We start from the raw sequence: 24,921 nt of genomic DNA on the forward strand, positions 1-24,921 counted from the left end.
TCACAAAAGGGAATTCAGAATTTTATTGCCAAAAAAAAAGCAATGTAGTGTTGAAACAAAAATCAAATTCAATTAGTTTTTCTCCAATTTGAATGGCTACAAAAATAGATTCTACCCAAATCCATAAAGCCAGTTAACAGTACCATAACAAACAAACCCCAAAATTACTCATTCAGATACCACGTACAGCAGTCACAGGAATCTAGTATATATTACTTAATGTTTTTTTCTTAAAGTAAATTTCTAAATGTTTCTGTTAAAACTGAAATACCCATAAGATTTTAAAAAAATGTACAAAAAAATAATTGTTGGAGGTAACAGTGTGCGTTTATTAAAATCCTGCACCGAGGCAGTAAAACATTTATAATTTAAAACCCAGCCCAGTAGAAAAGAGAAATGTGCAAACATTTGAATGTTAGGTGTACTCAGAGGCTTGTGGTGCATCAGAGCTGGCATCCACTGCTGTCCTAAAGCAAGGCAGGCTCCAGCAGGAGAGGTCTCCAAGAGGCACTAAAGGGGAGGCAGAGGCAGAAGCACTGAGCTGCAGCTCCCCAGCCTGGCTGCTGGGAGCTCTGGTGCCTTCTCCCCAGGGACGGTTTGCCCAGTCAGTAGTGTTATGGCACTCAGTCCAATGCCACGAGGTCCTCCATGAGTTCTGGTCAATCTGCTGCAGGAGAGAAGAATGCAAAAGCCATTTGAAAAGGCAGGCAGTGAAAGCTAATGAGAGCTAATGAGCTGATACACTCAAATTGCTGCTGGGAGCTCTGGCTACCTCACCAGCTCACTTTGTGATAAGGGTAAGAGTCAGGAGCCTTCAAAGGATTTTTAGCTCTTCCTTTACCACTGGTGTAGCATGTAAGGTGCTGATCAGTGCTCACACACCACTCAGCCAGCAGATTCCCACCCCGAAAACTCAGGTCAGAGTTCTGCACAGAGCATTGAAATAAGCTGAAGCTTATTAAGAAATTTCATTCTACTTTCTGCTTCCTTTGGCTACTTCAAGTATCTTTAGCCTCACCTACCTCCTCCATTACTTAGTCCGTGTCCTAGTGGACTTCTTGCCGAATTTTTTTCTGCATAGCTCCTGCAATGACACAAGAAGACATTCCTTATTGCAGTGCAGTCTCATCCCATCCACTCCCAGATGCCGACAGAAGACCAGGATGAGGTAGTGTCCAGAGGAAGTGCACAGAGCAGAGCGTGTCAGGCAGTCACTGATCCTTCCACACCAGCAGTTACCAATCCCACCAAGCCTCCTGTTGCAGACAGTAGTCCTTTGCCTACACTTGGTAGCCCCTGACCATCCTAGGGAGATGAGATAAAGCCCCGCAGCCGTGGTGGTAGCTCAGCTCTATTGTACAGACAGAATGGGAGCAGAGACACTGAACACATCCAAGGGACAGTGTCAAGCCAGGATTAAAACTCCAGAGTCCCATCCTTGACCAACTTAGCCCGTGTGGCCTGCCCTTAGATCAGCATGGGTTGACACAAATAGAAACCTGTATGCGAATACTCAGAGTCCTGTTCCTTGGGGAGGTGGGAATGTGATCTCTCCTGCTTTTCGGAGAGAAAGAGACAAAGCGTTATTCATAAAAAACGCCAAGGGACAGCATGTGAAAGAGAACCTGCCTCTCATTATTGCCCTTTGGTAGCTTGTGGGATGCACATGTGACCAGATTCCAGCAGAAGGATCCCTGCCATCAAGTGGGCATCCCCCTGCTGTCACCTCAAGCTGCCCACCCCTGCCAGCCCCAGGCATCAAGAAGAGAAGTTGGTTGATACTCACCCTCTGCCCCCCTCCAGAGTACTCTGGATCTCCTTCAGCACTTCTGGAAAGCAGAGAGTTAAAGCAGTGAGCCAAAGCAGGAGAATCTGCTTTCAGGCAGCTGCCTGAGCACATTCCACCTCCCCAGTGAACAGCCTCCAGAACCTGCCTCCCACACTCAGAGGTCAGTCCGTGGATCATCACTGCCTCTTTAACCAGGTTTTTACTGGGCAGGCTGGCACACAGGACTGAAGCAGTCAGTTGCCAGAAGAAATGTTGCCAATCCCTGTGTACCAGAGCCCCAAAAGAACTGTCTGTTCCAGCTGTCATCTTACACAAGTCCTATTGGAAATAAAGATCCTTCTCTTATCTCAGCAGGGAATGCAGCTCTGCAGAACAACCCCTGCCCAAGGGCATGGCTATCTGTCCAACGCCTCATTTCTGGGGATTCAAGAAAACTCAGCATTTCTGACAGTAATTACAGATCCCTTGGAACTGGAATCCACAAAATTCCCAGCAGCTTTCTTCTTTTCCCACCCAGAAAGGCACCTTCCCCCTCAGCAGCAAGACTTCATCTCACTCACTTTCATCATTGAGTAAGGCATGTTCCATCAGCCTCCCAGACTTCCTTTCTAAAGAAGAGTAAGAAAACTTGTTTTAGCTAACAATATTTTCCCCTCTTCCTGAAATAAATACAGTTTTGGAGAAATGCACAATGGAACTGGATTTTTTTCCCCACTTCAAGTACTTTTTGACTTTATTGAATGCTTCACAACTAATCCTTAAAGTTTCTCACGCACTGAACTGTTTCTTTCAGCAATACTAGTTTGGATAACAGAAGATCTAAATAAGTTCAGACCTTCCCTCCAGCAAACTCTGTTCTACCCTTTAAGAGAATCTTCCACATACAACTTACTTCAGAGCTATCAACTAAAATACAATCCAGGCAGATCACAATATTTCCCCCACATCCTTCCTTATTTTTCCCTATCTCAGGTAGAAAATATCAACTGTAGCAGTAGGAAAGACATTTTGAGGTTTACACACACCATGCTACTTGCAGTACACTTTTTTTTTTTCACTTACCATCTTCTCCACAGTCACCTGGACTATTTCCTGGTCCCCTAAAAAAGGAGAGGAGGCAGAAAACAATTACTGACGCTGAAGAAGAGGAGTGCAGAGAATTCCTGTGTGTTCTTAGCAGTTACAAGAGGCTCCAGTGCACATCAACTAAATGGTTTGCTGAGTGTGGGAAGGGCTTCACCACATGCTGGCGATGCAGAAGTCTGCAGGCACCAGAGAACACTTCTTAACTCTTGGAATAAAAATCCTGTAGGATCTCTGTGAGGGTCAGATCTACTGTTACTCACTGATGTTCCAAGAGGAGAGGAGGAACACTGGATTTCCTTTCACAGAGACACAGCTCAGCCTCAGCACATGGGAACAAGCAAAGCAAGCCAGGGTTTTCTCTGAGTTTGTGACTCCAGCTTAGGGATGTTCCAAAGCTTCCTGCTCTATCCTACCAAATGTACTCCAAGTAGGAAAACCACCAAGGGGAAGGTTACATTTCCCGATGCCACCCCCTCTGTGGATGTTAACTTCAAAGGGGTTTTCTTTCCTCCCTACTCAGACACAGTCAGTGTGCAAGAGTGTTACAGACATTACCTGGATTTCCTTGCAGCATTCTCTGTGCCAGGCTTGTGCACGTGGTTGTTGGTTGTCACTTCTGGCATGTCCACGATGCACCGGGGCTCCACCAACCATTTGGTGGAAAGGGAAAACCTCTCAAACTCCGATGGCGAGATCAGATAGAAACCTGCAGGGGATTGGGAATTGATAAGGACAACTCTCAGCAAACAGTTCCAGAACCAAAGGTGATCCTAAAAAAGAACAGATCTAGGCATGATCTGTGTTTGGCAGAAAGGGTTTGCTTTTCCTTCTATCTAAGCAAGGAGGGACCATTGAGGAAGAAATTACCCCAGCTCCCCTCTGGATAGCCTAGAGACTGTGCAATTTAAGGTTATGCTGAGACATAATTTTGTTGTCCTGTGCTGACATTTGGAGAAAACAGCACAGAAAGATGCAAAAAATGAACTGGAAAGCAGCAATCCATCTTCAGCAGCCACAGGATCCCAGTTTTGCAATGTGAGTGCTCAGACACAGGCATGTACAGGAGGCTCAATGGAGCCATTTCCCAGAGCCTGCTGCTTAGAGAGCTATTCACCCACACCAGACAAGAGGAGAGTGGTCAGGTGGAAGTTATCTAAGGGGCAGAACCAAGCTGAAAACCACTATTCACTCCTGTATTCATTAACAGTAATGGAATAAAACTCACTCCTAACTCATGTGTTGGTACCTGCTGGCAGCTGGTACTGCCCAGAAACACACAATGAACACATTTCTGAAACAGTCTCATATGGAGGGACTTGACAGCTGGCTTGTAAGCAAAGCTGAGTTAATAGAACAAATAATAATTGATGATTTTTGAGTGTATTTATAGCAAAAAGGAAGACAAGGGTGTTAGCATAGAAACAGATTAGAAAAGATACATGAAAATTTTTGTAAGCTAGACTACATGCATGAGTAGATGTATATATGTGCTTTATTAAATTTCTGTAAAACTTTTGCTAATTATATTGACACTAATTGCTTTCCATTAATGAATATAATAAATTATTGTGATGTTAATAACTTAAGATTATGCTTTGTTAAAAGTATGTAAGTTAGAAAACATGCAAAATAAAACCTTTTTTTTTAAATCCTAATCACATATATATATATGTTATGTCCAACCTAACAATAACAGCCTCACATGTGTACACAGCCAGCTAAAAACACTGAGCTGTTTCCCATTGTCTCAAGCACACAACAAGAGGGATGATCTGGGAGAAGCCCACCTCACCTTGGCCATATTTGGTGAAGACACAGGAGGCAATGCCACTGACATCCTCCTTGCGGATGCAGGGGTAGCGGATCTGCAGCTTGAGGAAGGGCAGGGAGATGATCTGGATGTCTCCCAGGTTGGTCAGCACTGCCAGGTCATTCTCACTGTAATCATCAGTTTTGCAGCTACCGAAGTTGGCAACCGTCACCTTCCGTACCCTGCAGCCCTCCAGGGCTGTCAGCTTGAGCTTCAGTTTGGAGCTGACCTTGGGCAACGTGAAGACCTGTCACAGAAATGAGACACTGACACCTCTTCCTGCACAAAGGCAGCAGCAGCTCCCCAGGACATCTGCTGCTCCCTCCCTGGATAATGTTTCCATTCACAGGGAATGCACACAGGTGTAACCAGAGCCAATCCCCTGCTCATAGCATGAGAACCAATCAGCCACAGGCAGTGTGAAAATGTCTTTCTGTTCTGACATCAGTTTTACCCTTCAGGCTGTAACCACACTTCTCCCACATTTTTTCAAAACTCTTCCCTATTTGGCTACAAATTAACACAGAAAGAGAACAGGGTTTAAGTTAGTGTGCAAAACAAGAAACTTTTAAGCTACTTCACAAAAACACCAACAAAATTCCCGCTTCTGCACTAGCAAAGAAAAGCTCTTACCCAAAAGCAGAAGCAGCTTTGTCCAAAGAATATAATGTAATATATTTAATGTAATATATGTAATGTATAATGTAATGTAATATAATGTAATATATGTAATATAAGGCATAACATTTCTATATTCAGCATGTGCAGCACTATGCTGAACACCAGTTTGCCAGCACACATCTGATTTATGGACTGTACCAACCAGAAGTGCTGTCCCAAGGCTGTTCCTGAGGCACAGGAGAACAAGCACTCCCAAGAGTTCGGCTAAAGCACTGGGCACTGCTCAGTGGAGAGAGATTTCATGCACAATTCATAGGCACCTCCCTCCCTCAATAGGTGACACTCACCTTAAATTGCTCTTCAGACACCACCAGCAGCTGGTGGCTGCCTTGCATATCAGGACTCTTGGAAAGGTCATGTGCTACTTCTAGAGGTTCTGGGAGGGGAGTGCTGCGTCCATCCAACACAAGTATTCCCACAACAGGAGCCCTGTGCATCAGCTGAATTTCTTTGGCTAGACAGGCGAGATAAGGAGGAAAAACAAACAGAAAAAACAAACAGGAGTCTAGTCAGAAACATTGTTAGAAACTCCTTCACACCCTCTCAGCACTGGAGACCTATATACTGTGGATATAGAAATGCTGCCTAAAAAGATTTGGTAGTTGAGGGGCATTAGGGCATTCAGACTGGACTGATGTGTGTTGGACAGAAACCATTGTTACATAAAGACAACGGGCCCAGCTGCCAGAACAAGGGACATGTGCAGCGAGGGTTGATGGCAAACTTCAGGGACAGCTGACACAAATTTACATTTCTGAAGTGAGTAGGAAATGAGGCTGAGGCACATCAAGCAGTGCTGGAGCTCCAGTTCAGCTGCTGCAGTGAGCATTGCTTAGCTCAGACAGTGCCACACTTGGCTCCAATCACTGATAAGCAGCACTAACTGAGTGACCCTGCTTTTCTGGCGATAACTCAACAGAGCCCTGTTTTTCCAAGGCACTTACCCTGCTCTGCCCTCACAGGCTCATCCATCCTCCTCTCAGCTGGAGGAACACGTAAACAGAAAGCGTAGACTGTCCCTCCATTGGTGCCAGCCCACAGGGACGGGCAGTGCCGGGAGCCTGGAGTGACAAAAAAGCCCATGAGCAAGGCACCCTCCATGACATAACAGCTTTCCTTAGCTACATAAAACCTCCCTCTGTTTGCACTCTAAATATCTTTATAATAGGGGAGACCTGCCAGGCACAAACTGCAAGCTTTTAACATTCTTTTCCCAATACACATCCACCAGCAGCCCTTAGAAAGGGCACTGCACCTGAGCAAAGGCAAAAGTACCACCACATGTATATCACAGATGAGCAGAGTAAACTTGTGCATGCTATCAGTTTGGGCTCTGATGCACAACCAGCCACCGCCTTCACTAAAATTAAAAGGCTTTGCTGGAGACTGGGGTGAACTTCAAGGGAATGAGAAAAGGAAAAGTTTATACTAGAAAGTCAGATGCCAATACAGCACATTTGAAAATCATACATAAAGACCTGATTCAAAGATGAATGACCACTTGCCTTGGATTAGCCAGCAGCCCAGAATGGCTAAATAACAATTCTACATGACAACATATGCTCTTGTTCTATATCAGTTTTTCAGCACAGCACAAAGTAGGACACAGGAGGTGCCGAGTTTTCCTGGCAGTAAATCCTAATACACTCCTTGGCAGAAGCAGTAAAAACCCATTTGGAAGAAGAGAGAGATGTTTTTCCTACTCACTGTCTCTCAGGAAGGTATCAGCAAAATACAGGGTTCGCACAAAGCCAGTGAAAGAATCTTCTGCCGAGCGCGCTTCGATCTTGCGCTGGACTGGAGCCAGCTCCATCTCCTGCAACACGTCCTGGTCAAACTTGGCATTTGCTTCTTGCACCTTCACAGATGAGGAGACACTGTCAGTCAGGGATAGACACAGCAGGGAGAGAGAGGGAGCGTGGCAGCAATAGAAAGGTACACCAGTGAACTTGTCCTCTGAACTGATCTCTTCTAAAAATGTGCCTGTTTTTATCTAACAGAGCATCAGAAATTGCCATTTTCCCTCATACCAATAGCTATTGATTTGATAGCAGGGCTGAGACCACCTCCTGCTCTCGGCAGTCTTAGCATGCTCCAAGCTGCAAACAGACAGACCCCAAAAAGGTGAAGCCCTCACCTCTGAGGCATTCCCACCACCTCCTCTCCGCTTCCTACTGGACACACGGCTTCTTCTGATCCGCCGGAATGACTGACGGAGGGACTTCTTCAAGGATTTCACCCGAGACAGGGGACCTTCTAAGGCCAGCTGGTCACTGGGATGCAGTGTGCACCTGGAAGAGGGAGACAGTAGCCACGTGGTCACTTTCTACTGGGTGGCAATCACTCCCAAGAGTCCAACAGGATACACACAAATGTTGGAACACAGTCACATATTCTAGAAGATCTTCAAGGGTGGAGAAAAAAGAAACAGAGCTTCTTGCTACAGTGACAGCTCTTGGGAAATCACTTATCACACCTTGCTTTGTTAGTAATTCCAGGTCATCATTAACATAAGGATTACTACAGACCCCCTGGAAAGATGACACTTACTTGACAAAGACCAGTCGCTTCTGCTGATGGTCAAAAAGCCCAAACCCATGACTGGTGCCAAAGGCCACAAGCCTCCACTCCGAGTGCAGGGCCAAAGAGGTGACCACAGCTGGTGGCTGACACTGGACAAGGACAAATGGCTGAAAACCAGCTTCAAATCTAACAGGCCCATCTCGAGTTTTGAGCTTCTCGTGACCTTTCCATCGATAGCCCTCTTGGTCCTGCAGGAGATCTGCTTCAGCATGGTCCACCACATGTTCTGCATCCTCATCATTCAGTTCCATCACCAGCACCTGAAAGGAAGAGAACAACCTTTGCTGCAGCTTTTGCTGTGCAGGCAGATCTCCAAGCTGCAGCCCTTCCCTACAGCTGCTAAACTACAGCATCTCTCAGGGCAGATAAATAACAGTAGATAATGTCTAAAACCAACTAGAGAAAGCAGAAAATCCCAGAATGGTTTGGGTTGGAAGGCACCTTAAAGATCACCTAGTTCTAGCCTCTGCCATGCACAGGGACACCTTTTCTGGTCAGAGCTCCATCCAACCTGACCTTAAACACCTTCAGGAATGGGGCATCCTGAACTTCTCCAGGCAACCTGCTACAGGGCCTTACCACCCTCACAGCAAAGAAGTTCTTCCTATCTAATATCTAATCTAAAGCTACTCTCTGTTTGAAGCCACTCCCCCTTGTTCTGTCATTCCAGTACCTTGTAAGTAGTCTCTATCCATGCTTCTTGTAGGTTTTTTCAGGTATCAAGGTGAAATTAGGTTACCCCAAACCTTCCCTTCTCCAGGCTGAACAATCCCAGTTCTCTCAGCCTTTCCTTGCAGCACAGCTGCTCTATCCCTCTAATGACCTTTGTGGCCTTCTCTGGACTCACTCCATCTCCATGTCCTCTCTGTGCTGGATGCATTGCTCAAAGTGGGGCCTCACCAGAGCAGGGTTCCATGAATCATTCCAGAAAACAGATCAATTTACCATAACAGAAATGAACATTTTGAATTTTAGCAGATCTCCAGATTACACTGAAATCTGCCCTGAAAACAATGTTTATGTTAATTGTTCATATTCCAATACCTGTCCTGCTGTACCAGCTACAGCCAAGTATCCACTGTATTTACACAGGTAGATCTTCTGGATCCCAAGTCTTGGATCATCACTGTAAGGATCGAAGGTACCAACCTAGGCAAGAGAACAGAGAGGGGCTGGTCTTTAACTGGGGCAGGAATCAGAGCTCCCCAGGTTTTCAGGAAGTTTCTACCAGCATCAGCTCTCTCACCTTGCGGAGTGGAGGCCATTCGTCCTCCCCCAGGGTGTTCATGTTGTCATTGGGATCAGCATCTGTGAGGAACACTCTCACTGTGCTCAGCTTATAAAGGAGGTGCAAGCAGACACCAGAGGCATCCCAAAACCTCACTGTGCCATCTTCATGCCTGGGGGGGAGGATACAGGAGCACACATCACACAGGAGAACAGCACATGGAGGGTAAAACAGAGGGGAAAATACAGAATTAAAAAAAAAAAAAAAACCACAAAGAGATAGTTTTTTGGCTTCTTGTGTATTTTTTGTTTTAGGTTGTTGGGTTTCTTTAATTCAGGTTCTTGGTGATCTGACACCATTACACTAATTTAAGATTATGCCAAAAAGATATGGAAAAGGCAAAAAGCTTAGCATATAGAAGGAAAAACTCATCCAGGCAAAAATACTGTTACAGGAAGGGAAGGGGGAATTTTTTTGCAACAGTCTCCCAACACAAGGGTAGAAGCTTCTAACATGCTCCATCAAGAATGCAATCTGAGGAACAGCCCCCTGAAACTCTCAAAAGTGCTTTGAAAAGAAAATGGCAGATTTTTATGCAATGAGACAATTTCTTGCTAGCTACTTCCAACTCTTAGCTAGATCTGTTCGTGCTGATCAAAGCAGAAAGGAGTCCATGCTAACCTCTATTTTAAGATTCAAAGTGTAAGGTAGAGGGGAAAACGCTTCAAAACATAAAAGATTAAGCTTTAATTTAACACTGCTGCCTTTGAACCAGGCTGGATTAGTGCCTGCACTCCTACACACTTTGAGAGTAGGGGCAATGGAAAACACATCAAAACTAAAAATCAGCCACTTTCTGGGTTATCTGTGGACATCATGACCTGTTTGCTCAGAAGCAGCAAAATAAATTGGCTTTACAAAGCCAGCAGCACAGCTCTGAGAAGCTGCACTGTAAAGCTGCAGTCTCTGCCCTAAAAGATGAGCAGACTAACTCCATAGGAAAATCTCAGTCAGTTGAAAAAGGGGAACTGGAAAGGGCTCCCTGATGGTTCTCAGGTCAGCACGTACCCTGTTAGCAGCAAGTCCCTCTGTGGAGGATCTGGAGCGATGTTGGTGCCACCATCAATCGGCCATGGCTACAAACAGAGTAAGAGAAGTGTGTGACTGCCTAGGCAGTGACAGTGTGGAGAGAACAAAGTCAGCAGGAGGGCATGAACTCCAGTGCAAGTAGCAGTGAAACAGTCCATGATGTCAGCTTTTGTTGGGATTAGATGTCCTCATTCTGACACCAACTGTGCCATTTAGAAGGCATTCTACACATTTCCCCGAGAAGCTTCATGGTTTTACATGAGAACTTTGTTACCACCAACAGCTGGGAACACTCAGACCTCCCCTCTGGCTTGTCAAAGCTTAAAAAATATCACATTTTAATTCCCCAGTGTAACTGTACTGCTTTGGGAAAAGGCCTCTCTCCACCCTGTTAAGAGGCAGGACAGTGTCTGCTGGGGCTGAATCCTCTGCAGATCATCAGCAACACAGACCACCCACACCATGGGCAGTCACACTGACCTGAACACGTAGGGACACAGGGGGACACTGGGGGGACACAGCTGCCATACCATACTGGAGTAGTGAATGTTCTGCTTGCTCCCAGCGCTGATAATCCGCTCCCAGAGCTTCAGTGGGATGTTGGAGACGTGGTGAGAGCAGGTGATGGCTGAGCAGTGCAGGGAGGCCAGGTATGGAGGGTGCACTGCTGGCCAGCCTGCACTTTTCAAGTCTATGACCACGAGCTCTTCTTCTGCCAGCACCACCAGGGCAGAAGGGTCATCAAACTCTGCAGAAACAACATTCATTGAGGCTGACAAAACTGACCAGCCAAGGTCAGTGCAAACAAGCTTCCTGTAAGGCTGCTTTAAAAACTGTAATCACACACCTCCACATCAACATTTTTCTTGAAAAAAACCTTAAATGCTTCTGTGTTAACTGGGCCTATTGAGTATGAATGGATCTGAAGACACTCACAGATTAACTGCAAATTCGTGTTTCTTTACATCACTCCTGGGACTGTGACAGTGACTTTTAATAGATTCCATTGCAGAGTATAAAATTTGTTAACAACAATGACTGAATAACACAATGTTCATACTTACTACTGTAACAGCCAGAATTCCAAGACTTTACCTGCAGCTAATTAACAGCACTGGGTAGAAAGACATGTATACACCCCAGCAGTGACCCATTTAGTGCTGTTAGGACCACAGTCCATCCAGGCTAAGCTGCTTAAACATGCTAATGCCTTGGGTTCTGCAGAATGCTTCTCTGCTTGAACTGACAAGTATTTACAATTCAGCTCTTTTACTTTTCATTTTCTCTTCTTCTCATATGTTGTGACACATCCTCTAGACTTTCTTTTTAAAGATGTGTACATCATCTAATAATTCTTATGTGTATTAGGAACAATTACAAAAGAAATACGTTAATGTAACTTGACTGGTGACATCTGACACAAACAAGAATTATAACTCAGGTTACAATGGACAATCTTGAGTGAAAAAAATTTAATCTATGAGGAGATTATTGCAGCAAGGTTGACAAGTCAGCCACAGCAGCAAAATGGTGGGGAAAACCAAAACCACAGACCAGTTCACAGCAGTGACAATTAACACAGCTCCAGAAATCTGAGTGAATATAAAGCTGGATTGGGGTTGATCAACACTAAGCCATTAGCAAACTACCTAACATCTTTTCCCTGACCTTCCCTCCTAAACTGTACTTTTACTTCCCTCCTTTACTTGGTTGATTAACCTGGTGTACACTTGCAAGAAGGCACATAGCAACACTGTTCACTCAGCAAAATTAAATTCAAGTAATTAGTACTTGGCATCACTATTGAGGCACCCCAAGTTTCACCTCTGACTAGGCCCAGCCACAACACATCACTAATTAGTTCAGTTTCATCATGAAAACAATGTTTTCTATTCAGTTTTACCTCGCTTTCCTATGTACCATCATTTGCAGTTGCCCACAGGACTTCACAATAAAACTAATAATATCATCCCTGTACTGTAACAGCCCTGCAGTTTACTGTTGCCAGCATTAACCAAAAGTGTTCTGTTTTAACAATTTTTTTCTCTGCAAAACCACACATCTGAGGTCATTTCTTGTGGCAAGAATCTATTTTAAGTTGCTGAAGCAGCATGCACAGTAAGATTTGTCACGATTGCCACACACTCACCCACCTAACTAAAAAAAAAAAAAAAGAAACAGGAAGGGCTGGCCTTTTTAAGCAATTTCCACAGCATATTCAGGGTGGTGAAAAGTCACCAGCTACAACCATGCTGCAATGCATGAGCTTTGTGCTTATTAAATTAAGTGGCTTTGGTATACAATTAATACCTTGGTATTGCCATTGCAGGGAAGACTGCTTAAGGGCAAACAAGGCAAGCTATGTAGATCCACTAAGCTTAGGCAATCAGCCACAAGGAAGCTTGTCAACCACAGAAACCTCATTTTATTGTAAAAAACTTCCTCATCTGAGTGCAACAGTTTCAGTTTCCTGTAGTAGCTCCTGTCTGAACCCACCGGCAGTGGCATTAACTGGATAATTCAATTATTGGTAAGTAGAAATATAAAGCCTGTTTGTTCAGTTATTTCATCCTAAAGGATTTCTAATCATATCCAGAACCTGAACTCTAAGCAGTCCAACTCTGACCTAAAAAACTCAGGTTTCTTTCATTGTTAATACTTTTGTTCCATCATCCAGAATCTCCACTCTTGACAATTTAATAGAAAGCAAAAGATTCTCCTTCCTTAATACCAAAAGGTATTGAACTCAAAGTATGAAACAGTACCCCAAGTTAATCAGCACTGTGAGCTTGAAGATTTAGACCTGTAGGTTCTGCACACTTGGAAGATGCTTAGAAAGGGCAGTGTTGTGCAGGGAAAATCAGTAACAGACACACACAGGTACTTCTGCTCAGTTACACTCTGATTTCTCTGCTCTCTTTTCAGCGACCTGAGAGGGTCTGCTAAGATCTAGGAAGACAGGCAAGAGGGAATCCAAAAGTTGGTTTTTTCTGCCTCTTTTCCCAAGATATTCCTCCCCTGGATCTGTGTTCTGCTTCCCAGAACAGGCCGGAGCGATTCAACCTGCACTGACAGACGAGGATGTGGAGCTGTGGCTGTCACCACCTTCCCTGGCAGGACACAGGACAAATTGGGTTGGAAACCAGTCTAGCAGGCAAATCAGAGACTAGAAAGCCTGAGAAGATCCAGTAACAGAAGATTTACTTACAAGCTCCTAAACAATTTGCAGTTTAGTCTGATCCTGCACATTTTTGGAGCTTGAAATTGCATTTTATACTCAGTTACTCCAAGTTAACCAGAAGCAAGAACTACACCAGCATTAAACTAAGAGTTATTGGGGAAAACCCTTTACAGTTTCATGAAAAGGAAGAACGTACAGTTACTGCTGAAGTAAGGACAAGAAAGCTCTTCAACAGAAGCAAGAATCTGACAAGCTCTACACAATTCCAAGAATGAGAACTATTCAGTTTACATTCATGTTCACCAGCAGTAAGGAAATTAAGTTCTCCATATAATGACCCTTGGTTCTATGTCACCCTTTGCTGATTTGTTACCCAAAGCTCCAGACACAAATCCAGGTACTAATTAAAAGAAGCAGTGTCTCAGTGGGAGTAAATTCTGGTTTTAATTATTAGCCTCCTTTGAAGTGCTGTTTCCAAACAACAATATTCAGATCCTCATTTCACGACCTGGTTACATCCAATGTCCAGCTTAAACAGATATAGACTTAAGAGATCTTTTCTCATTAACAGAGTAGCCTAATTTTTTTGAGGAATGTATGGCATTTGTAACCAGCCCTGTCTTTTTATACCAGTATTTCACATTTCACTTTTAAATGGGAATCTTTCACAGCTGCACTCAATCTTAAGGGTCTTTGTGAAACGAAATGATTCTGTGATTCTCTGCTGAAGTCTCAGAAACTCCCCAAACAACTGACCTCCTTATCACATTTCATATGCTATTTATACCAGGCAGATTGCCACACACGTACACAGCTACCCTAATTCCTCAGTAATGCCCTTCCACCACATACCTGCAGCAGGATCTGAACTGAAGATTATGAAGAAGTCTATCACCCGTGAGGTAAAGTCAAAGGCTGTTTGCTGGCTGCCGTGGATAACAGAGATACTGTGCCGGTCCCCATAGCTAGCCCGGGGCATTCCTCCTTGGAATATTATGTAAGGAAGCCTTGAGAGAAAGAAAGAGTTAAAGTAAGTGCTGAAGTAAGGAGCAAGAAAAAACTTAAAGAAATGTCAAAGAAAGCTTGACAACAAGTTCTTATAATGTTACTCTAAAGGGTTCATATGGCATTGCACACTGCACCCTTCAAATAGGTGAGACTGAAGGGATACACCACAAACTCACCCATTTTTTGTTGTCTGCCAGTAGATCTTGGAGATGGCCTTGCAAGGAAAAGGACCTGAGAAAGCAGAGTTATTTGCTACAATTCAAGAAGTGCATCTTTACATCAGAAGCTGCTGATTCGGCTTCAGCCAGGTCACGTCACCCTCCACCCCAAGGGGAGCCACCTAAATTAGTAGGAGCCAGCACCACCTCCCCAGACCAAGCCACATCAGACAAGTCTTCTGGGACACAATGACCACAGACCTCCACAGCAAAACAGAGCTTAGGCTCAGTTCCAAACCATGCTCCTGATGGCTACCAGGGAGTAGAAGTGCTGCTGGAGGAGCTGATTAACTAGAAAGGATTGCTAAAATCATAGCCATTCCTGAAACTAATATAGAGTGATAGAGCTTTAAAAGCTTCTCTGCACTCAAAAGGTGAGGTCATCCCCATTTGATGGTTTCCAGCAAATCAGAAGCTTCATTTAATCACTGCTCAGGTCAACAAAAAATACACTCAGCTCACTATTAATTACACAGGATCCAAGCAACTCCTGCTGAACAGGACACCAGCTAAAACAAAGAGCTGAATCACCATCACCCTTCTTCATAAGGGGCACTAATATTGTCAAGACTTGCTCTCCATGTTCAGGACAGATTTCAACAATGCAAAGGAGTTTCAAATCCAAGAGAAAATCTGGGCTGAAATCCCTTAGTTGAGGCTTATAAGCCATTCAAGAGGCAGCTCTGCATTCTGCCATTAAACACTAGGGAGAATTGTGACTTGAATATCCTACACAAGCTCAGAATTAGTTTGAGTTTGGACAAATACACAACAGTTAAACCTCACTTACTGACCATAAGGCACAGTGTTCTCCAGAGGCTCTGACTGCCTGCTGTCACTGGATACTGGCCACTGGCTGTAACTTCCATCGTAGTGACAACTAATGAATTTGCTGCCATCCCTCTGCCAGTAGAGGTTCTCCAGTTGCTGAAAAGAAAGCCATACAAATGACTGTTCTCCAGAGAGCTGTTATCTCCCCAACACAACCTGTTCTTACTGAAAAAGCAGCTTTGTCAGGCTGTCCCTGCAGCTGATTTGTCTTCAGAGTGCCAGTGAGAGCCCTTCCTGCCCTGCTGAACTGACTCTGGATTGAATCAATACCTGGCTGCCCAGGAAATGGTGTGTTGCTTTGTTATTCTGTAGGTCCCAGAGGACAATCAAGCCCCTGCTGTATCCAATTAGGATCTGGTCAGGGTTCTTAGGATGCTCCCGAAGGGCTTCCACCAGTTCACAGGATCTCCTGTTGCAGTTATCTTCTGGTATCCTGCAGGAGCAGAAGAGAAAAGAGAAGCTGAATCCAAGTACAAACTCAAAGGACTGTAATAAAAGGTGTAAGAATGAGAAATTAAGCAACAAAGTTGAAACAGCTGATCCCACAAATCCTTCAAGCAGCAGAAATATCTTATGGGAGACACCACATCAGGCCTACCAGATGGACATGCACCTAGTCTTGCTTTCTTCAAGGAAAGGCCATGGTTTACAATGAATTCCAGGACTGCATGCCAAGACTGTAAAGAGAGTTTGAACCACCCACCCTATTCTCTTACAGAATAAAGGTAAGATGGAAATGTCAGTAGGAGAAGTGAAGTAGGACAATTTTCAGCAGCACTCAGCAGAGTGATAAAAACTCCATTTGAACAAAGCAGCACCAGCTGTTCTGCCAGTGGTTGAAAAAAATAAATGTGTAATTACAGCGAAACAAAATACATTTTTTTTCTAAAACTAAACACAAGGGCTAGGGCACAAGGTTTGCAGATTCACCTCAAGTGAACATGCTCTATCTCCACAGTGACAACACCAGTCTGGACCAGGACAGATATTGTTACTTAACACACACCAGGACCAAAAGTTACTTTCATGAGAGTCAGGCACCTATGGACAATGCTTAACACAACAGTGAGGCCCCAGCACATAATCTGGGGTGACATTTTAACAAAGGATGTGTCTGGTAATGGGATTCCACATCTTGTTTGCTCACTCACTCACTCACTCACCGCTGCAGCACGGCCTCGGGGGTGATGGTCCTGTCCTCCAGCACTCGGAACGAGGGCAGCTCCACCACGAAGATGTTGCCACTCTCTGTGCCCAGGTACAGCACTTCCCGTGAGGAATGGGGAAGCACAGCTGTTACCTGGGTGGCACTTGGTGGAGAGCTGGGGATGCAAAGAGATTCTTGTTACTGAATTTGGGTGAGTTAACAACATAACAGGGACATTTATCAGTGTCACTTGTTTTGGAGGCATGATTTTTTTTTTTAAGGAAAACATCAGCTTTAAGACAAATTATGTAAGAAATTTTGACAAGTGCACGGGGAAAGAACCAGACATCTTTTTTACAGAACCCTCTCTAAGTGTTCCTAAAAATAGCTCACTTAAATCTGGCAAGATCAAGTCAAACTAAAACCACAAGAGCATTTCAAAGCCTGACTTAAGGCATGGTTAGATTTACCTAACCTTAAGATTAACAGCTCCTGTACTCACAGCAGTGAATGCACAATATTTTAAAATATGTCACCCTTTGCATTGGTTGAGCACATTTAAAAGCTGGTCTCTCATGCCCCAGCCAGCTCTTGGCTGGTTTCCATGGATGCCCTTTCAATGGATTCAGAGGGGTGGCAGGCTGTAAGAACTGGACAGGCTCTAGCTTAAACAACAGCAGAATTTTCTGGCTTGCCTATCCCCAGACCAGCTGCAAGCCCCTGCTGTGCCTTACCCAGGTGGCCCTTTGAGGGTGAAGCGATGCTCCTCCCGCAGCTCGGATGTTCCTCCGTGCTGCTTCAGGCTCCAGAGGTGCAAGCTGTTATCATCCAGCAGTGTCACCAGCTGGCACTGCAAAATCACACAACTTGCTTTTTTCAGAATGCCAGTATTAAATATAACACAGTAAATTTAGCAGTAGATTTGCTGCTGTTCATAATTCCCTGCTAAAAGAGGACTGGGGAGCTGCTTCAGTTTTTTATGGCAGTGGACAAGCACTGCAGCAATGGGATTTGGGGGGTGGAGGAAGATAAGAACTAGCCTAGAGGCTAAAAACCCTGTTATAAAGGCACAGGTTATCACTGAGGGGGATGACAAGGATTTAGGCTCCTGAAGAAAATCAGCCTGTGCTGTAAAGCCCAGCCATGCAGCTGCAGGCTGTATCTCACCTCCTCCTGGCTCAGCACAGGTTTGCTGAACACACCCCAGCTTTGGGTGGGGCTGATATACTCTGCTACACCACAGTCCTCACATTCTTCATGTCCAACCTCATTCTGAGGGTTGTGTCAGAATCCTTTTATGAGCCCAGCCCTGCTGGCTGGATGTTCAAATTGAAGCATTTTACCTGCTGCAGCCACACCTGGTGCAACACTCCCCATGGGAGTTTCAGTTTATACCATTAGTTAAGCAAACAGACACCCAAAACCGCCTCAAGAATTAAATCCCTCTCATAAAGAGGCCACTTGTGCTACACTGGGGGCATCAGGGAACAAAGTCTGCAACTAAGACAGCAGTCTGGACAGTCAAGGGAAAGTGGTTAGACAGCCACCAGACATTTGGAAAATTCTGCTTTCCTATTTTTAGAGCATGGCAATAACTGTTCAGCAATCCCCAGGAGCAAGAGTCAATACCCCCAAACACAAAGGCAACAAACTTAGCAGCAAATGAGGTTAGCAGTGCTGTTTTGAGCTCCTGAAAATAATTAAATCAGCTCAGCAGCAGCTCCTGTTCTGTCTGTTGTGCAGAGGAAAGACTACTCAGTCCTACTGAAAAAATAAGGGCTGCAAAAGGAAAAGGAAGTTCTTGCTTCTGCAGCAGATTGCCTGAACTATCCTGGCCTTATTACCATTCCCAGGATGTTACTGGAGATAAATGAGTAACAGTTATGAACAATAAAGCTACTCTTTAGTTTAAAGCTTCTCTTCTAGTTTTACTGAGCATCTCCACAGCAACAAGCATTGCTGAGAGCACAAAATACACTGGGATAAACATTCCAAACCAAGCAGCATTTGATAATACTTGGTAATAGGAGCCCAGATCCCTGGAATAAAATCAACACCTGTTTAGGAGAGATCTACATAAGTCACAGAGATACTGAAAATGCACTTACCTGATCAGGTATAAAGTGAATCTGCATTACAGTGTTGTTTTCTTCATGTAAACCCATGAACTCCACCCCAGGAGCACCATATCTGATGAGTTTGTTGAGGATCTACAGTATTTAAGGTGACCCACAGCTACAATTAATTGATAAGAAGCTTGCTAGCAAGCAAGACAAAAAGAGATTAGTTTGAAACCATGTTTTACTGTTGGTGAGCTGGCCTGCAAAAAATCAATGCAAATCTACTTTTCATTTTACATGCTTGTAAAATTTGCAGGCTGTGCTCACTGTGGAGAACAGGGAAGTTCACTTCTTCCTTCAGTATATGCAGAAGAGGTGCCTGGACCCTGTTTTTTCTCAGGGATGTTCAGTGGTTTCCCAGACACTACAATCCTGCTTAACTAATTTGTAACCAGGAGACAGATGGCAACTGCCTGCATGTGGAGTCCAGCCCCTGAGCACAAACAACACCAGCAATGAATGATTAAGCTGGCAGAGACAGCACCAACTTTTCCTTTCTGGGCTGGGTGACATGCCTGTTTTACAGCTCATCTAACTGGTCTCTGCCATGAGAATTATCTCACACAAAAAATCAGACTGGATGTCATTAGCTACAAAAAATAAATTACCATCTTCAATGTTTAGGTCTTTAATTCCTGGATGGTCAAAAACTCAGGAAGTAGAAAGCATTTCTGACTTCAGCTTTAACCTTTGAAATAGAATTGCTTTAAGAAAAAAAAAAAAAAAGAAAAAGGAACCCTGCCCCAAATATTTAAACAACCCTGGAATTTACAATGTGAAGGATTGCTAAACTTAGGCCAGATCTAGTCTGACCTTCTGCATAGCAAGAGCAGAGTCTTGTTTAATATCTGCATCAGCTCAGCCCCTGTTGGAGCTGTAGCTCAGCTCTTGGAAAGATAACCCCACGCTGATCAGACCAAAATCACTCCAAACCCTGGCAAACTGTTTCAGTGTTCCAACAACCCTTGCTTGCAAATTCATATTTAATCTAACTTTTGAAGTGTCTTCAAAGCTGCACTAATTCTGTTGAGGTTAGAGAACTCTCACCCAAGGTGTTCAAAGGATACAATTTGATGGCTCCTGATCGTGTCCCAATGGCCATGAGACGGAGAAATGGGCTGTAGCCCAGAGCACTGGGCTGGTGGGGAAATCCATGTTCCACAGTCTGGGGGAGAGAAGGAAAAATTATAATCAGCAGCTTGTTTCATGGGCATTGTTGGGCAGAAATTCAACATCGCGTGGCAGTCTGAAAAACAGCACTTAATGGCAGCTTCTTCTGCTGAAAGGTGTTAGAACCTTTTTGATTTGCTGAACAACAGCCTAATGATGAATGTGTGCCAAGAATCCCTGGCTCCACAGCCAGGATATCCAGAAGTGTAACAGAAATGAAAGAGAAATATTCTTAAAACAGTAGCCTGAGCAGCTCTTGATGTTAAGATTATAAATAACTCTGCATAAGCACAGCTTAGTCAGTCAATACAGCACACTCCATCACTCCACATCAGCTGCACTTCTGTAAACCAACTGCTCAGCACAATTTCAAAGTCTGACACAAATACTGTGCACTGTAAGACCAGCTTTATCTGCCAAATTCCACAGAGGTCAGCCTTCCTGACCTCTTTTTGGTGACTGACATGAAGAAATAGTGCAAAGCAATGCAGAGCTATGAGTGAACATCAGTGCTCATCAAGGAAACTAAACAGGTTTCCTATGAGCATCCAGGAAAACTAATGTAATCCATATCCATTTTCCAGAGGGAACACGGGAACACTGGAATTTAATGCCTGCTAGGCCACCTCATAGTAATTCAAAGCCATTTGGGACTAAAAATGTCACTGTCATGGGGAGCAGTGTGGCTTGGCCTTGGTGGCTTCCCTGAAGTACAACTTACAACTGCTTCAGGAGGGAGATTTGGAGCATCTGTACACACCACACTGATGCATTTACACACCAGGGAATAATATCCTGCCATATTTACAGATGCCACCAAGCTGCTTAGAAAACAGCTCACTGAGGTTTTCAGAAGTGCTAATGCACAGCTCTTATCCTGGTTTAGGCAAAATCAGTATGCACCAACACACAGGTAAAGAGAACTGGTGTGCCCACAGATTAATAGGGAAGATTAAGAGGGATGCTTCCTGGAAAACATTGATCCTTAAAGGCCCAACTTCTGGAAAATACCTTCTTCTAAGGCAAGCTGGCCAGCTACAGAATAGGAACTCATTACACTCACTACTGAAAAAAAAAAAAAAAGGACAAAGAAAAAAAACTGAGAATGCTCCATCTGCAGCACTTACACCTCACTCCCATCCTCATTTCCATCATGTCTGAAGCAAAGCTACCACATCACTTAAGTTTTATGCTTTATTCAGCCTAAAAGTAACACCTGGACTTTATTTCCTGCACAGTGATTTCCCAACTTAATCCCCTGCACGAGAATCAAATGGAGCTGGTTTCATTTCCGTGGTCAGGCCATAGCCCGAGGTGCCCCAGCTGCTGCAGAGCACTTTAATGTCCTGCTCAAAGACACAGCATAGGAGGATCCAGCTGACTCCAGAGTCTGCCAGTTCACTTTGGCTTTACCCGTTTGATCACAATTCCTAAGCTGCAAGAAAAGACCTCCCTCCTCTAAAATACTGGGTATCCCAGCCTGAGGTTCTCTTAAGGGAAGATGAGCCTCTTTAGAAGATGAAACTGAAAATATTGGAGCATTTCCCAATTTTCTGCTTGCCAACTCATTAGGCTGGGCAAAAGAGTGATAGTAATTTTTTTACCTTTCATAGGTAGTAAGCCAAGATTAGTACTACAACCCCCAAGACCACTGAGTTTACTTCCTTTTTTGATAACTTAGTGTCCAGCCTTAGATCTTTATATTCTAAGAAGATGATTTAAGTGTTAGGTTTGCATTATTAAAAACAAATCTTGAGAAGTCAATCTTTTTACTGTCACCCTTGATGCTACTGCTAACCAACCTTTGCATAGCTACATATATAAAACTTCCTAGAGAAGGCTTTATGAAATTAGGAATTTTTCAATGGACTCAGAATTGAAACAGGGCAGTTTCCTAACCCAGCACAGGCAAAGAGGAATTTCTCTGCACTGTGATAGCTACTGAGGCAACACAGAAAAGCTTCCTAATTGTCAAAGTTGTGGGAGTATAAAGCTATGGTGCAAAATTCTGGGAAGAAGATCCAAGGTAACGTTATCTTAACAATAAATCAGACATTTAAATGAATCAGGTGTAGCACAGGCAATAAACACCACTCCACTCTCACCCAAAACAAAGTGAGGAACGTGTTAGGGAGACACAAGTGTAACTCCCCCACATAGTTTTAGTTTCAACTTGTTCACAGTCACTGCACTGTCATGATATCAGGACAACCAGGTGCAATTTTCAGTGACACATCAATTAGAAACTGTGATTATTCTAAGATTCCATTCAGCCCAAAAGATAAAGCTTTAGCCACAACTCTCAGAAAACCATGACTTATACAATACTGCACTGCCTGTTAGGAAGCTGTCAACACCAGCCTTAATACTGGCCTAATTAGATCCTGGGTTTGATGTGTTAATTTGTAAACACATTAGACAAGTCAATAAAAGCTTGAATTTTCAAGTATGAGACCTATGAACTGCACAACCAAGTGTGTATGATTCAGTAATAATAACAGGAGGGTGATTTTTTCTCCTCCAGGTTTTCATTCAACCAAAAATTTTAAGCACCTCCCATTCCACAGACAAATTTGCAAAAGACAAATATCAGTAACAGCCACAGTGTGCTACACAACTGCTCATGGAGAGCAGTAAATGTACTAAAGGTTTCTGGTAGCTCTGAATCTTCAACCAAGATGCCCATAAGATGCAACAAAGATAACTCTCCCTTATGTCATTTGTTTCCACAGCTGGGCAGTAAAGGCTTCAGGGTGGTTTTTGGGCTGCATTTGACACCACCAGAGTCAGGCATTCACATTCACTGTCCTGATTACCCAGATCTCTTCCTTGTACTTATTTGCACCCAGTTGTTAAATCACATCAAGGCAGCTTTGGGCTGCCCTCCCTCCCCTCCACAGCTTTCATCAGCCAATCCTTTCACCTGCCCAGCAGGTAAACGCAGCAAGGGGGAGAGAGGGGGGCAGGAGGCAGCAGAGGTTACAATGGAGCCTTTCAGCAGAGCTGAAATAAGAAACCGGAGTGCCCACAATGTGCCCTCCTTCTCAAAAGGGCCTTTGTTTCTATGGGGAAAGGTAGGAGCTTTTTCTTGTCCTCTACAGATTTGTCAGACTCAAGCAAGCCTGGTGTCAGCAGCACTGACAGAAATGCTTCGTGTCAGTCGTATTTACTGCAGGAAAAATGTGGCCAAACTGAACAGTTGTTCCCAGCCCACACTAAAGCTGTGCCGATGAAATTCAGCTCTGTCTTCCTCCTTTCACTTGTCTCTGCTTCTCCTCTCAGATTGTTTTATGACAGAGCAGAGACAAACCCAACCACAGGCAATACAAGCCCTGTCCCTTTGTTAATTCAGCTTTTGAAGAAACAATGAAGCCTGCATGTGCTAACTCCACTTTGCTTAGACACTAATTCAGATTTCAGGTAAGGTCTCCATCACACCCATCAGCAAAGGGGCAGGAAGGCTGAAAACAGGGGAAAAACCATGAAGCCATAAATTAAATGCAATGCTCCCAGTTGGGTAACATTCAGCTGTAAGACAGGCTGGTTCACCTGTGTGTTACCCATCATCTAGTCTGACAATGCCAGCCTGAACATGTTTCTTCTGCAGGGCTTGGACTGAGCCAAAGGCATCCAAATACTACTTCCAAAAGCAGGATAAACTCAAAGAAGTAGACTGCCAAGTCCACATACCTTATCCTTCATTCTATCCATTGAGCTAAAAACAGATTCTTGCAACAGGTACACACAAGTATGGGAAGTTCTTACTCATACAGAGAAACAGATATGCAAAGCTAAGTGACTAGCAGAATTTAGGAAGATGTTTTTTGAAACAAACACAACTTTGAAGACAGTTTGAAGTGCTAGTCCAGTCATCAATCAATCCTTTAAAACCATCTGGACCACCCCTTATGCAAAACAGAAATGCAAGAGAGAAGCAGTAAGAAGATCACAACCTATTTATACCTGACAGAGTAAACAAACAAAAATCCACCACCAATTAAACAGACTTTCTAAATTGAAGTCCATTCTAGGTCAGCGTGGTCAAATACATTCCACTACACTAACACTAAATCTGTGAGGCACCATGCATTTATGTTCAACTTCAGTGTAAAATGAGGGCAGGAATCCCCAGCACTTTAAGGTGCAGACCTTTGCCTTTAGTCATGGCCTGCATCACACACTGAAGAGGTGCAAATCCACTGTGCAATTTCTCTGATCAGCAACTTTAAAGGCCCACAAAATATTTCCCAAGCAGGTTCTTAACCAGAAGTCTTTCAAAGACCTCAAATAACAAGTGTTTAAAAACCTGCTTACCAGCACTAATGTGCTTGCTCTAATAGCACATTAGACCAGGACAGCCTTGGCACACAAAGCACTATGATTCTTGGCTCCTTGAAGCCACAACCTTCAACAGCTCAGAATTAAGGTCTGACTTTCCCAGATTTTCTCAGTCTACCTGGCTGTGAGTAGATGTTTACTGGATCAAAGGGTAGAAGCTTTCAAATGACCCATTATCTCTAGAAATACTGGAATGGGAGACACAAGACTTGGGAAAAAAATCCCCTCACTTTTATGCAAGAAAAAAGTAGAGCGTAAAAGATTCTGGTATAATGTTCATTCCCTTCTGATTCTTATTAGAAAAGAACAAGTTACTGTGGCTAAAAGGTGCAAATGGATTTTACAAGGCCTTTAATTACCAAGCTGTTAATGAGAGTAAACATTAGGAAGTGTCCAAAGTAGCTGTCTCCCTGGAAACAAGATGTCACATTTACCTTCAGGACTGAATCAAATGGAGTCACAAATGCTGATGTCAGCTTCTAATATATTTGGAAGTTTCCCTCTGCTGCAAAAGCTACCTCTTTCAACCCTGTTTTGCATTATCCAAATTAGTTTGTCTCTGGCAGGTAAAGCTTAGCCAAACATTCTCATAAGAGAAAGGCATATACAAGGAAGAGCCATCCCTAAAATAACAGAGTTTTT

The 24,921-nt window shown here is 43.8% G+C and overlaps 1 protein-coding gene across 1 annotated transcript in view; it reads right to left on the reverse strand.

Moving 5' to 3' along the window:
- Positions 1–24,921, reverse strand: part of LLGL2 (LLGL scribble cell polarity complex component 2) — a 33,374-nt gene continuing 8,453 nt past the window's right edge. The window contains exons 3-26 of the mRNA XM_066565567.1: positions 19,839–19,936; positions 18,760–18,841; positions 17,386–17,501; positions 16,668–16,826; positions 15,775–15,937; positions 15,468–15,600; positions 14,632–14,686; positions 14,300–14,454; positions 10,797–11,014; positions 10,246–10,313; positions 9,196–9,349; positions 8,994–9,098; positions 7,917–8,209; positions 7,504–7,657; positions 7,074–7,224; positions 6,311–6,427; positions 5,654–5,820; positions 4,668–4,932; positions 3,431–3,581; positions 2,852–2,889; positions 2,350–2,397; positions 1,787–1,829; positions 1,023–1,084; positions 1–667 (exon numbers count right to left, since the gene is read on the reverse strand). Coding sequence (XP_066421664.1) covers positions 660–667; positions 1,023–1,084; positions 1,787–1,829; positions 2,350–2,397; positions 2,852–2,889; positions 3,431–3,581; positions 4,668–4,932; positions 5,654–5,820; positions 6,311–6,427; positions 7,074–7,224; positions 7,504–7,657; positions 7,917–8,209; positions 8,994–9,098; positions 9,196–9,349; positions 10,246–10,313; positions 10,797–11,014; positions 14,300–14,454; positions 14,632–14,686; positions 15,468–15,600; positions 15,775–15,937; positions 16,668–16,826; positions 17,386–17,501; positions 18,760–18,841; positions 19,839–19,936 — 3,003 coding nt within the window. The 3' untranslated portion in view covers positions 1–659. The remainder of the gene's footprint in view (positions 668–1,022; positions 1,085–1,786; positions 1,830–2,349; positions 2,398–2,851; positions 2,890–3,430; positions 3,582–4,667; positions 4,933–5,653; positions 5,821–6,310; positions 6,428–7,073; positions 7,225–7,503; positions 7,658–7,916; positions 8,210–8,993; positions 9,099–9,195; positions 9,350–10,245; positions 10,314–10,796; positions 11,015–14,299; positions 14,455–14,631; positions 14,687–15,467; positions 15,601–15,774; positions 15,938–16,667; positions 16,827–17,385; positions 17,502–18,759; positions 18,842–19,838; positions 19,937–24,921) is intronic.

This window comes from Molothrus aeneus, chromosome 25 (assembly GCF_037042795.1).
Source record: "Molothrus aeneus isolate 106 chromosome 25, BPBGC_Maene_1.0, whole genome shotgun sequence".
Taxonomy (NCBI): Eukaryota; Metazoa; Chordata; class Aves; order Passeriformes; family Icteridae; genus Molothrus; species Molothrus aeneus.